Source organism: Berghia stephanieae, chromosome 2, assembly GCF_034508935.2.
Source record: "Berghia stephanieae isolate SIO BIC M18660-M18661 chromosome 2, UCSD_Bste_1.3, whole genome shotgun sequence".
NCBI classification, from domain to species: Eukaryota; Metazoa; Mollusca; class Gastropoda; order Nudibranchia; family Aeolidiidae; genus Berghia; species Berghia stephanieae.
The window spans coordinates 14,307,268-14,322,267 of record NC_088361.1 but is presented as its reverse complement, the minus strand read 5'-3'; the positions used below and the strand labels follow the sequence as shown (position 1 = coordinate 14,322,267).

At 38.8% G+C, this 15,000-nt stretch overlaps 2 protein-coding genes across 2 annotated transcripts in view; one reads left to right on the top strand and one right to left on the bottom strand.

Moving 5' to 3' along the window:
* Positions 1 to 4,153, top strand: part of LOC144963879 (uncharacterized) — an 8,225-nt gene extending 4,072 nt beyond the window's left edge. The window contains exons 3-4 of the mRNA XM_078897826.1: positions 1,959 to 2,235; positions 3,961 to 4,153. Of these exons, the coding sequence (XP_078753952.1) occupies positions 1,959 to 2,235; positions 3,961 to 4,076 (393 nt within the window). The 3' untranslated portion in view covers positions 4,077 to 4,153. The remainder of the gene's footprint in view (positions 1 to 1,958; positions 2,236 to 3,960) is intronic.
* Positions 4,154 to 5,816: 1,663 nt separating this feature from the next.
* The window catches only part of LOC144963878 (uncharacterized), a 9,965-nt gene continuing 781 nt past the window's right edge, over positions 5,817 to 15,000 (bottom strand). The window contains exons 2-4 of the mRNA XM_078897825.1: positions 14,408 to 14,646; positions 12,134 to 12,504; positions 5,817 to 8,986 (exon numbers count right to left, since the gene is read on the bottom strand). Of these exons, the coding sequence (XP_078753951.1) occupies positions 7,962 to 8,986; positions 12,134 to 12,504; positions 14,408 to 14,646 (1,635 nt within the window). The 3' untranslated portion in view covers positions 5,817 to 7,961. The remainder of the gene's footprint in view (positions 8,987 to 12,133; positions 12,505 to 14,407; positions 14,647 to 15,000) is intronic.

The following is a 15,000-nucleotide window of genomic DNA, read 5'->3' as shown; positions in this document are numbered from 1 at the left end:
TCTTCTTCTTCTCTCCTATTCCTCCTCCTCCTCCTCCTCCTCCTCCTCTCCTCCTCTCTCCTCCTCCTCCTCCTCCTCCTCCTCATTCTTCTCCTTCTCTCCTCCTCTCCTCCTCCTCCTTCTTCTTCTTCTTCTTCTTCTTCTTCTCTTCTTCTTCTTCTTCTTCTTCTTCTTCTTCTCTTCTCTTCTCTCCTCCTCCTCCTCCTCCTCCTTCTCCTCCTCCTCCTCCTTCCTTCTTCTTCTTCTTCTTCTTCTTCTTCTTCTTCTTCTTCTTCTTCTTCTTCTCTCTTCTTCTCTTCTTCTTCTTCTTCTCTCCTATTCCTCCTCCTCCTCCTCCTCCTCCTCCTCTTCCTCCTCCTCCTCCTCCTCCTCCTCCTCCTCCTCCTCCTCCTCCTCCTTCTTCTTCTTCTTCTTCTTCTTCTTTTTTTTTCCAAATGGAGCAACTCAAATTTCTTCGTACTTGTCCTCGCCCTCTCGTATTCATTGTTTGTGTTATGCGATGCAAGCTAGGGTTCAAGATAAAGATCTGAACAAGTGTGTATGAAAGGTGCCAGACAAAGCAAGAAAGAAAAATACAAGAAAAAAAAAAACGACCCCCAAAAAATCAATCGACCTCGAGGGTTCACAGCGTAAAACGCGTACCCCTGTGAAGAAGATAAGTATTGAAATTGTCCCAACTATCGGGAGCCTCTGTGATGTAATGGTAGTACGTCTGACCGGTAATCAGAAGGTCCGATGTTCGATCCCCAGTCGAGTTAGACTAGTTTTTTTTTGGGATGGTTTTTTTTTCTTGTATTTTTTTTTCTTGCTTTGTCTGGTACCTTTCATATACACTTGTTCAGATCTTTATTCCGATTACAAATTTAAAAAATAAATAAAATATGATTTAAAAAACCTTGCAATAAAAATACGATACTTGCGATACTCGTCGCCATTCAACCGGTAATCGAATATAAAGTGTATCCGGTTCCCAATGGAACTGCTCAGGTTCTGCATTGAGTGGATTTTCCATTCAATTATAGGATGAAAGTAAATAACGTGAATGGCTTGGGTTTGAATCAATATTGTTCAGAAAAGTGGGTGGAGCAAGCACTTATGTTGATAATAACAAGAAATGAAGTGAGTAGGAAAGTGCCAGAAGACAATAAACTAGAGAATACAAATTTCTCGGCGGAGATGGGGGACCGCTTGAACCTGCGACCTTACTGGTACGACAACTCCGCCTAGCCGGGGAGATCTGACTCTCTCTCTTTACTGTATGAGCTATTCACCACTCATAATCAATATTGTTATGTTGTGATTTTAGAAAAAATATGTTTTGGACATACATTTGGGTATGTATTTAATTTCCAGTACAAAGAAAAATATCATTAAAAGATGAAGATGAATCGATTCACAAACATCGAAAGTTGATCGATTATCGATATCGTTTGTTTTGATTTGTTTGAAGTTTTCAATAGTAGACAATAAATGGCTGTTGGGGAGTTTGGATACTGGAATGTTATTTTGTCCACACAGACAATACGTGATAATTAATGGTGGGGCTATATATGTGGTCTTGTGGTATGGCACTCGCTTTCGGATCAGAAGGTCCTGGGTTCGAGTCTCGCTCGGAAAAGGCTCTTCGTTCATATTCTCTCATTGATCGTACTCAGGAGTTAGAGGAGTACCCGGCCGTTAACAGCGTTGTCTCTGTCCGAAAAAAATATAGTATCGCCTAACAGGCGTCATGTAACGTTCTACATATTATTTGTTTCTGTTGGCCAGGGATCCATTGTAAGGCACTTTAAGCACGTTTGTGAGTAAAGAGCCTTTTCCAAGGAGTGAACTATGCGCTCAACGAGGCTCGAACCCAGGACCTTCCGATCCGAAAGCGAGTGTCTTACCACAAGACCACACAGCCACACAATATAAAAAGTAGAACTTCTAACAATTTTGATATTCTCTCTCCACCCCAGTCAAGCCCCAATGTTACAACAACGCAGGGAATCACAACCTCATCAACATCCACTTCATCTTCTGAGATCTCCAGCCCAGAAACGACAACTTCTTCCCTGATCGTATTGAACCAAACATGTCTAGAACCGGGCCCCATGTTTGGAATCAACCTCACATCCAAAGAACTTGAAATAGTTGTCAATAACATTCGGAAGGGGCTGTATGTGGACTTCTCCAAGATGTCATCGTTTGTCAGGAGAAAAACGTCTGCCAAAGACCATAGACCTTCGTCGACAGGTGGAAATTTATTTCTCTCCCCAATTTTCCCTACATAGTTAGCTACCTTTGATAATGCTGAGTACAACGAGATGGCGCTTTTTCTATTTAGCTAGAACTCCTTTTCGTGTGAATATTGTGTCATTTGTCATGTGACATGACACTCCTCTTCGGTCCCATAGATCCCTGGTTTGAGTCCTGCTTTGTGCGGTGCAAACAATGTTTTACCATGCTCTAATTGGATGAGAAATAAAACACTTGTAAGAAAATCTAATATAATTCGTGACGGGCGGGTCTCATCGTAGCCATCGTTATGTTATAGCCTGACACTGAAATCCAAAAGGACTGGCAGTTTGACGTCATTATTTGTTGTTGTTTTTTTGTTTTTTTTGCACCGCCTAGTGAGTTGTCGTTAGTAGAGCTCATGGAAACAAGTTATTTCATTGGTTGAACTATTGAATACAACTCACGATTTGTTTTCTTTTGTGGCCAAAGAGGGCATTTTGACGTCATTTTTTTGGTCAGTGTCAGCGTGGCCTTCGTAAAGTTATGGCCTGACACTGACCAAAAATTGACGTCAAAATGCCAGTCTTTTGCTACAAAAGAAAACAAATCGTGAGTTGTATTCAATAGTTCAACCAATGAAATAACTTGTTTCCATGAGCACTACTAACGACAACTCACTCGGCGGTGCAAAAACCAAATAATGACGTCAAACTGCCAGTCCTTTTGGATTTCAGTGTCAGGCTATAACATAACGATGGCTACGGTGTCAGGCTATAACTATACAAAGGCCACGGTCTCATACATTCCATCATATTCATCTTGTCGGAGTCAATTTCTGTCAAGACTCGTTAGTATCCGGGTCCCGAGTCGATTCCCATGGGACATTCACGACTTCCCACAGCAGGACCGATCCTGTTCGCTTTGAATGTGAAGCGGAGTAATATTAATCCACAAACTCAGCAATCTGGACCCGTAACACTTAATACTTTCAGTGGGAGAGTGAAGTGGTCGAGGGATGTGTTGTGAATCTAGAAAGTAATTCGAATGATTGCCATGCAAAAGATAGGCTTTATTCAACATTTAAATCTACATGATCTGGAAAGAAATGAAAACACAAAGAGTTAGACAATACAGTTTAGACATAGATCAATTACAAACATAAAGTGACAATTAGAACTATCTCGAAACAGTAAACAATATCATGACATGATGAATACGGCATTGCCCTGTAACATGGTAACACCAGAGTTGAGCCTAAATTCAAATAATTTTGTTTGATGTTTGTTTGCTTGTTTGTTTTGTATTTGAGCAAAATTATCAACCCTCGTTTTGATCAAAATGAAGTTTAATCATTATCTGACTCATCAGGGCATAGCACCAGATTAAAGAGATATGTTGAAAATTGATTTTGCATCTACCGATATAATGAGGCAAAAGGCTATAAGTCTGTAAGTCAGTTACGCACACACACACACACACATACAAAAACACACACAACACATATTATATATAAATATATTATATGTATATATATATATATATATATATATATATATGCTTACATTATATATATATATATATATATATATATATATATATATATATATTTATATAAATATATATAATTCTATTTAGATAGATCCTACATATTTTTGATAATTTTTCATTGTTTTCTATACTGAATGAACGAAAATGTCTGAAGCTAAGTCTTCCCTTTTTTTCTTGTGTTTAATCCGGCAGGTCTTGGCTACAGTGGCATTGGCTTTATCGTCGTCATCTTGGCCTATGTCGTCATCACTGACGTCATCACATTCATTTGTAAACCAAGTCATGTTGTTCGAAAGCGACGCATTTAACTGTATAAACATGTAGTATCTGTATTTTTTTTTAATGTCCTATTTTTTAACATTCTCAATGTGGTTTGTAACTTGTCAGTCTTATCAATAATGTGCGCTGAATAGTATTATAATATCTTGATATAAAGCGCCAGATATCAATTTCATTGGAACTAGGCGCTATATAAATTAATTAATATTATTATTATTAATTATTATTATTATTATTATTATTATTATTATTATTATTATTATTATTATTATTATTATTATTATATTATTATTATTATTAAATCATTATTATTATTATTATATTATTATTATTATTATTATTATTATTATTATTATCATTATTATTATTATTATTATTATTATTATTATTATTATTATTATTATTATCATTATTATTATTATTATTATTATTATTATTATTATTATTATCATCATCATTATTATTATTATTATTATTATTATTATTATTATTATTATTATTATTATTATTATTATTATTATTATTATTATTATTATTATTATTATTATTATTATTATTATTGTCATTATTGTTTATGATTTATTACGAAATACCAAACAGTTTAAATCGTGATGTCAGCTTAAAATATTATATAATCCCGTTTGTAGATTTCTACTTTTATAAAGTGCAATATCGACTAAATGTGCTCAAGCGCATTACTAACGGTTGTAAGCCAAGATCAACACATAAAACCCACAGGACGACACAGGACGACACATGACGCTTGAAACGACAGAGACGACGTTGTCATTCAATACTCAATATGGATGTAGTGAGATAGAGTGAGTAAAGAGACCCCAACTTTAGGGCGCCCAGACCCAGAATAATCATTGTTGTGATGGAAATACTCTCAACCCAACACGGATTACTAATTTTAACTACACACGTTGAGTGTGTAGTGACACAGGTTGAGTGTGTAGTGACACACGTTGAGTGTGTAGTGACACAGGTTGAGTGTGTAGTGACACACGTTGAGTGTGTAGTGACACACGTTGACTGTTTAGTGACACACGTTGAGTGTGTAGTGACACACGTTGAGTGTGTAGTGACACACGTTGAGTGTGTAGTGACACACGTTGAGTGTGTAGTGTTATCGTTCTTGCCTTATGCACTGTCTATTGTGTTCCATATAATCTTATACTTGTCCGGTGCATATCATTATCTATGTCTCATCATATTTGGTTCATATTTCTCATTGTACCTGCCTGCCTAGCACATGGCGGAATGACTTAGATTTATTTGTCATTTTATACATTAAAACAATGTCAAAGCAAACCCATAATTATCTTCGGTTTTTAACCTGCCAATGAGTAGTGCTGGGCGGGTACCCGGCCAATCAGACCACTACCCGGGTATTACCCGGTTAATGATTTGGGCGGGTAATCCCAGCACTGCCAATGAGTAATGCTGGGCGGGTACCCGGCCAATCAGACCACTACCCGAGTATTACCCGGTTAATGATTTGGGCGGGTAATCCCAGCACTGCCAATGAGTAGTGCTGGGCGGGTACCCGGGTAATCAGACCACTACCCAGGTATTACCCGGGTAATGATTTGGGCGGGTAATCCCAGCACTGCCAATGAGTTCTTACGCATTACATTTTTTAAAAATTGGATATCTTATTATATGCCGAAGTTCAAAACTTGATTCGAATACCTCGTTCTTTATTTCTAAACATTTAAAATCACTCAAAGACTCTTGAGACATTACGTCATAAAATGTCATTTTCATTTTATTGGTTCACCAAAAAAATATGAAATTCATATTGAATAATATTTTTTTGAAATTTGAATCAGTATGTCATAATGAAGATAAATGAAATCACGATCGACAAGAAAATACATTTTTTGAAACTATTGTATCAACTCTCATTAGAGACTCTCACAATATGTATGAACTAATACACGTTTCCCTAAGATAAAGATGAAAAAATAACAATCCACAAGCAAAAAACAATACACACACAATCACAGACTTCGCAATCCACAAGCAAAAAACAATACACACACAATCACAGACTTCGCAATCCACAACCAAAAAACAATACACACACAATCACAGACTTCGCAATCCACAACCAAAAAACAATACACACACAATCACAGACTTCGCAATCCACAACCAAAAACCAATACACACACAATCACAGACTTCGCAATCCACAACCAAAAACAATACACACGCAATCACAGACTTCGCAATCCACAACCAAAAAACAATACACACACAATCCCAGACTTCGCAATCCACAACCAAAAACCAATACACACACAATCACAGACTTCGCAATCCACAACCAAAAAAACAATACACACACAATCACAGACTTCGCAATCCACAACCAAAAATCAATACACACACAATCACAGACTTCGCAATCCACAACCAAAAACCAATACACACACAATCACAGACTTCGCAATCCACAACCAAAAAACAATACACACACAATCACAGACTTCGCAATCCACAACCAAAAACCAATACACACACAATCACAGACTTCGCAATCCACAACCAAAAACACTACACACACAATCACAGACTTCGCAATCCACAACCAAAAACCAATACACACACAATCACAGACTTCGCAATCCACAACCAAAAACAATACACACGCAATCACAGACTTCGCAATCCACAACCAAAAACCAATACACACACAATCACAGACTTCGCAATCCACAACCAAAAACCAATACACACACAATCACAGACTTCGCAATCCACAACCAAAAACAATACACACACAATCACAGACTTCGCAATCCACAACCAAAAACAATACATACACAATCACAGACTTACGAAACAACTTTTATACCTCATGTTTCAACTTCGATGACAGCTAAATAGATAAATAGCAAAGACTAGCTTTTTCGTTTTCGAATTGATTTCCCCCTAATTTGGCAGGTATTGTTGATAAGCAATCGAACGCCATATTCTATCTACATATATCAGTGAATTTTATAAGGGTCATTACAACAGCCATATCATGAACTTATCAAGATTATGTGTGCAGTGTTTTTTTAGAAGTTATCAATGTAATAACCTGCAAACTGTGGAGTGATCCTCTTAATGTTGGAGGTTTCCACAAGAAGAAGAAGAAGAAGAAGAAGAAGAAGAAGAAGAAGAAGAAGAAGAAGAAGAAGAAGAAGAAGAAGAAGAAGAAGAAGAAGAAGAAGAAGAAGAAGAAGAAGATCCTGCTTTAAACCTACTTGACATTTTTTCCTTGGTATTTTTTTCTCAATGACCAAATGATTATTAGGAAAAAATTCCAAGCCCCTCCATGATATAAGAATCGATATGAACTGCCTTTGAAATCTACTACACCGCCTTACCTCAACCTTAAAAATCTATCAGAACATTTGTCAAAATAGGATTCATTTTGATGATTGAATGAACGTTCTCTGAGTAAAATATATAAAGGTGTTTTATCTTTGTCTTGTCCCCCTCCTCCTTATCTGTGGTGCATCTTGCACAATCGTGAATTAATAGGATTCAATAGCCTGATGTCACGTCCGCCCAGCAATCAGCAGCTTGGTTCTAAAGAAAGAAAATCGGTACTTTTTATTCTTCATGCTGGCTAGAACTTTTTCACATGTCATATGATCAGAATGTATAAAAATGAAAACATGATCAGATTTATAATCTTTGTCTCCTCTGGATACACTTTTATGCTCGTTGGAGAAGTATTTAAAAAGGGTGTCCGTCATTGTTCCGATAGTTGAGAACCAGTTACTAAGTTACTATGCGTCATTACGAAGGAAGTGATGTCACGACTGTTGAACCCTATTGAGATACCATAAACGTTGCATAATATATTATCTGTATCACATTAGTCTATGGTTGTACTGCATATAATATCTGTATCACATTAGTCTATGGTTGTACTGCTTGAATGCAGATGTCCCTTCAACGTGACCGAGGAAGGAGAGGGATCGAGAAGTTCTTGGAGAAACAGACCTGGTCCTACTTCTTTCTCGTCTTGACCTGAATCGGTCTGGGGTGAAAGACCGACCACCTGTGGTCTCGGGGTATGGACTTACAGCCTGGTCCACGTCCCACGACTCTGCCGCGCTGATCATCGGATCCTCGAGGTGGACATTTGGCGTAGGGGTTGTGGAAAATGATTGAAAATCGTTGCATAAACTTCTATTGTCGATCTGGCTTTCGATCATAGGGCATCCAGCGTCGTCGATTTTGAAATTTAAATCGCAATTTGCCAGTTTGCCTTCGTCTTCGCTGCTCATCTCATCTGGGTCGTTACCACCACCCTCAGCAGCATCAGCCGTTTCTCGAATAGGATCGAAATGCTTCAAGTCAACGTCGCTAAGCACAGACGTGGATGGCAGAGACTTAGCATAAGAAGTCGAACTAGCTACGCTGTTTTGACGTGGAATGGTCCGTGGTCTTGAAAAGGCATCAACATTTTTCGATAAAGACTTTGATTGAAGATTGTTTTGTTGATTACTAAATATTTCGACCAAATCTTTACTATTTTTGCCAACACTGCAGCAACTGCTCATGGCGGCATTGCTGCTTTCACCGTTTAAAACCACGGGTGAGGAAGATGACGATGAATGAATTGGAGATCTAAAATTCATATAAGACTCCGAGTTTGTATCCAACTGTCTGTCAATGCTTTTGCTGGACTGACAAACGTTGTTGTTGTTGTTGTGGCCCCGGAACGGGTCGTCGTAGATGAGATTCCCCCGTCTGATTCTCTGGGACAGCGTCATGAAGTCATCCCGTTGAGGAACGGATTCAGTACAGTTGTTGTTGAATGCAAAACGCACCTTGCTCGGCTGGTGTATGGGGCTCGTTGAACCTCTGGACGGATCTGATACACAACTGGGATTCGCACGGCTCTGTCTTGTCATGCTCGCACGAAAACCTTTGCAGATGAAGAAAAAATATTTTAAATCAAATTAGGTTCTTAAAGAGAGGCAAGAGAGGAAGAGGTAGACCAACAAGAAGCTGGGAACAAGATATATGTGAATGGCTGGGAATGACAGCAACTCAAGCAAGTAGACTGGCGGAAAACCGTAATCTGTTTCGCAAGAAAGTTCGGGAAGCAACGTCCTACGCAGGATCAGCTGACTAGCAGAAGAAGGTTCTTAAAATTGAGCTTTTATTACATAGCGCGATATCCACTAAACTTGCTCAACGCGCTTTACAAAGAGTCCCTGGCCAACAGCAACACTGACATGACGCCTATTAGACGATATTACACATTTTCGGACAGAGACAACGCTGTTAACGGCCAGCTACTTATTTTACACCTGAGCACGGTGAGAGAATGTGAATAAGGAGCCTTTTCCAAGGACTCAACTATGCACCGAGCATTTCTGTTCCCAACATTAACCCATTAATTGCTGGACTCTAGAAAAACTTGTATTAAAAAAATTGGGAGAAAACTCGTCCTTCAAATATCGATCGATTTAAATGACCTTCATCTTGGCAAAACTCTAAAACCTGGGACTTCGCGAAGTCTTCCTTTAATTAAGTACCAGTTTCGGGAGTTTTTGCCAAAATCGGCCGATATTTGAAGGACGAGTTTTCTGACCAATTATTAAAATACGTGTTTTTCCAGAGTACAGCAGTTAACTGGTTAAAAACCACTCAATCATTATCACATAGAATATTATAGGATTCAATAGACTGATGACACGTCCGCCCAGCAACCAGCTGCTTGGTTTCAAACAAAGAAAATCGGCACTTTTTATTCTTCATGCTGGTTAGAACTTTTTCACATGTCATGTGATCAGAATATATTTTAAAAAGTCAAAACATGATCAGATTTATAATGTTTTTCTCCTCTGGGTACACTTTTATGCTCGTCGGAAAAGTATTTCGTAAAGGCGGCGATGGAGATAATGTCGTCTACCATTGTTCAGATAGTTTAGAACAAGTTACTATGCGTCATTAGAGGGAAGTGACGTCACGACTGTCGAACCCGAATTTCATTGATGTGTTGTTTGGATACAACTTCGAGACCTCGGCTGATGTAGTTACTGCTGCTAATGTTATTGTTATAATAGGATTCAGTAGTCTGATGTCACGCCGCCCGGCAACGGCGGCCATCTTGGTTCTAAACAAAGAAAATCATTACTTTTTATTCTTCATGCTGGCTAGAACTTTTCATAGGCCTTGTGATCAGAATATGTAAAAGTCAAAACATTATCAAATTTATGGGGTTTTTTTCCTCTGGAAACGCTTTGATGCTCGCCGGAGAAATATTTCATACGGGCTTCCGCCATTGTTCCGATAGTTTAGAGCCAGTGTTGCTAAGTTACCATGCGTCATTAGGAAGGAAGTGACGTTACGACTGTTGAAGAATATTCTTATGATAATCAGACTGCCAGATGGCCACGTTCGTGTGTCAAAATTAGCCACAGAGAGAATCACGTTTCTATTCCGATGAGTTTTTTTTTTTTTTTTTGTCAAATGGGTCACAGTGATATGGCCAGGTAAGGTTCTGTTTTGCCACTTTTGAAGTCGAAATTGGCCACGAAGCACTCTAACCACCTGGCAGCCCTGATTATCGCTGACCTAACAACTAAGACATCGGTGACTCCGAATATAAACTTGAACCTTGTAACCACGAGGTCTTAGGTTCGATTCCAAGTCAAGGCAGGCTGATCTATTTAATTTTCAAATAAAAAACTTTGTCTCGTATTTTTCTCTCTGTGTTGTCTGGCTCGATTGAGACATTGTTGATTGTTATCATCAACACAAGTGCCTGCTCCACTCACTTTTGTGAATTAATATTTACCCCCCCCCCCTCCCCCCCCCGGCCCCCAATTCGGAGCTTACTCAGTGTCTTACTAGTCTCCATGTAATAGGGATTTGCGCCTGGCTAAGAAATTCACAACATTGCCATCCGGAAGCATAACGGGCCAACATACAAAACTGTGTGTAACCTTTAACTTTTATAGTCTGGTTAATACAGTTTAGTGAGAATTACTCATAAACGGGGATGGCAAAAAAAAAACAAAAACAAAAAAAAAAAAAAACCAATAACAAAGACCTGAGTGACGTCAACTTCATTCTATCTATATCACTGTTTTTGGAGTGTCGTATGGCTTCGACTGTAGAGCTACCTTCTCGCGACCAGGCGGACTTGTCGTAACCCATCCCCGCGAAGTTTTTCTTTTTTTTATTCTATTGTCTTCTGGCACTTGTCTTCACACCTCACTTTTTATAATCATTATCAACATAAGTGCCTGCTCCACTCACCTTAATTCTGAATTAACGGTCAGATACTCATTTCACACCTGAGTACGGAGTCAACTATGTGTCATTTATAACGGGATTCGAACCAAAGACCTCCCACCCCCACCCCGATCCGACAGTGAGTGTCATATTATCACAATATCACATAGCCGCACTAGTTTTAAAAGGGGAATTAGATTTATAGAGTTGGCTTGAGCTTTTTAAATAGCGCAATATCCACTAAACGTGCCCAAAGCGCTTTACACGGGGTCCCCAACCAACAGCAACGCTTAATAAGTAGAACGAGACATGACGCCTTTCACGCGATATTACAAATATTTTTCCGACATAGACAAAGCTCTTAATGGCCATGTACTCATTTTACACGAGTACGACGAGAGAATGAGAGTAGAAGAGCCTTTTCCAAGGACTCGACTATGCGCCGAGCAAGGCTCGAACACAGGACCTTCAGATCCGATAGCGAGTGTCATACTAAAAGACCACATAGCGGCAGAATACTCTTCAACAGTCAAAACGTGACTTCCTTCCATATGACGCATGGTAACTTAGTAACACTGGCTCTAAACTATCGGAACAATGGCGGACGCCCGTATGAAATATTTCTCTGGCGAGCCTAAAAGCGTATCCAGAGCGGAAATAAACATAAATTTGATCATGTTTTGACTTTTACACATTCTGGTCACAAGACATATGAAAAGTTCTAGCCAGCATGAAGAATAATGATTTTCTTTGTTTAGAACCAAGATGGCCGCCGTTGCTGGGCGACATGACATCAGACTATTGAATCCAATTATCTCTACCCTACCTTGGGGCCCGTTTGAAATCGTTGACCGTCTACCCAAGTCATTATACGGGGTCGACCTTGACCTATCGTCCATTATCGTGGACACGGATCTCCGAGAGCGGTCATCAAAACGTCCGGCCTCCGATTTCCTGATGTAATCGTCCATAGCAGGAGTCTTGCAACATTTCGTGGTGGTGGTCGTGGTAGTGGTCGGGGAGGAGAGACCCCCGCCGTAACTGTACGACGGTGTGCTCTTGAATCGGTCCGCAGCAGAAGGGTTGAAGCGACTTTGTCTCTGTTTGCATCGGTCAAATGCCGTGTCTAATGGCAAATCTCTGCAACCGTGTTTCAACAACAGTCGCTTCTCGTTCTGGCATTGTGTAGCGTGGAACCTGAAATCAACACAACAGGCTATAATAACAATAATAATAATAATAATAATAATAATAATAATAATAATAATAATAATAATAATAATAATAATAATAATAATAATAGTAATAGTAATAATAATAGTAATAATAATAATAATTATAATTATAATAATAATAATAATAATAATAATAATAATAATAATAATAATAATAATAATAATAATAATAATAATAATAATAATAATAATGCTGAAAACGTATATAGCGCTATAACTCCGAGGTACCAGACTCTAAGGCTATATTACTTACAATTCTTTTTTTCGGACAGATAAAACCAACGCTATTAACGGCCATGTGCTCATTCCAAAACTGAGTCTAGTGAGAGAATGTGAGTAAAGAACCTTTTCCAAGGACTGGACTATGCGCAGTAGCTCAGAGCGGGAATCGAACCCTGCTGGACCTTCCGATCCGAAGGCGAATGTCATACCACTGGACCACAGAGCCGAAAATAATCATTAAAAAAACATAAACAGTCGAAGACGTTTGACAAGATAAAATGAATCAATACGACAGATCTCTAAGCCCAAGTATTGCATCGATGTTGTACAGTCTTGGGTTCAATAATAACGTATAAAAATTATACTCATTTACATGGACGCATCGTCAGTGTTATAGAAGGAACGAGATTGAGGTCACTTGGCTCTTTGTTATTGTTTTTAGCCAGCCATTTTTACGAGTAGTTTTCACTAAAGTCTATCAATCAGACTATGAATGTCTAAGGTTACAGATAGTTTTGGGTGTTGGTACGTAAATCCGGCTGGCGGATGTTGTGAGTATTTTAGCTAAACTTACAGCATCAATAGTGTTTACATTTATAGTGTTTACAATTATAGTGGTTACAGCTACAACTTACATGATATTTCACATATGATTTTCGCGAGACAGTATTATTTGAATGCCTAACCCAAGGATGCAGCGCCCGGGCCAGAGTTTACTATCTATTGTCTTCCATTCAGATGATTAATGAGAATGGAGAAATCAAATGCTAGCTCAAAACGCATTCAGAGAACTACACAACGTTTGGAACAGAACGAATATCAATAATGAAAATAAAAGAATACGCCTTTACGAAGCGCTAGTGCTGCCAATCCTTATGTACAACTAACTGTGGTACGTGGGAGTCTTACAAAAAAGAATTTGGACACCCAGGAATCACTTCATCGCAAACAATTGAGACGAGTTATTGGGTACATTGGCCAGACAAACTCAGCAATGAGGATATAGATGACAGATGCAGAGTACAACCAGTCAGTGAGCGAATAAAGCAGGAAAGATGGTAACTGTTCGGACACGTGCTCCGACAAGATGAAAATATTCCAGCACAAACATCAATGGATGATTACTTCAAACAAGGAGCCAAATACAGGGGCGTACACCAACTTCACTTCCAACAACATTGAATCAAGATCTCAAAAAATATCAAATATATTTAGACAACAACCTAAGAGCTGATTTCAACAACACAAGGAAACATCCAATTGCCTCAGCATCTCAACACACATGATGACATTCAAAAGCTAAGAACAATTGCACTGGACAGAGATTTATGGAAACAAATTACTAACTGGATACTAGAAAGAGACTGACACACACGAAGTAACACAACATTCATGGCAAGCGTCCATAGAGACAGCGGAGCTATATTCATTCATTCATTCAGATACCACCCTGAATAACGCTTCATACTTTTTGTCAAGGTCGTTCATCACTGTCTAATGTCGCCTATTTATGAAATACGTTTAGGTAAGATACTCACAACATCCGCCAGCCAAATATAGCGCGTACTAACGGGCAAAATGAGGGAAGTCAATTTCATTATTTCTAGAGATAATCTTAACATTAATTTTTTCGATCTCCTTACTGGAAGATTCCCAACATGATCTCCATGACTTCCGGTATACTAAAGAGGTCAGGATATTCTTCCATGAAGGCCGTCAGGCCCTCAGCAGGGATGCTCTCCAGGGTGATCTTCTTCAAAAGCTCGGGCAGAACCACCTCAGGAGGCTCTTCAGGGTGGCTGGTCGCCCATTCCATGACAGCGCGTAACGTCACCTCCTCCGACTCCACTTCTACATCCGGGTCATCCAGTATAGTCATCATCTGTGGCAAAGACAAAGATAGAAACACGTTTGAATTGACAACGATAAACAATAATAACAAGAATCATTTGTATAGCGCCTACTTCCAACTTGATAAAATTATTGCTCGTCGGCGTGTAGAATTTAAGATAGCTCAATCGCACACACACACACACACACACACACACACACACACAAATGCACATCTACTGTACACTTAATAAACGAATATTTCATTATGGATCCTTGATACATAAAAAAACCCAAAATCTTGAGCTTTTATGCAACGTCCTCAAAGCGTTTTACAAAGTGTCCCTAACCATCAGCAACACGTAACATGTAAAACGAAACATGACGCCTATTAGGCGGTATTACA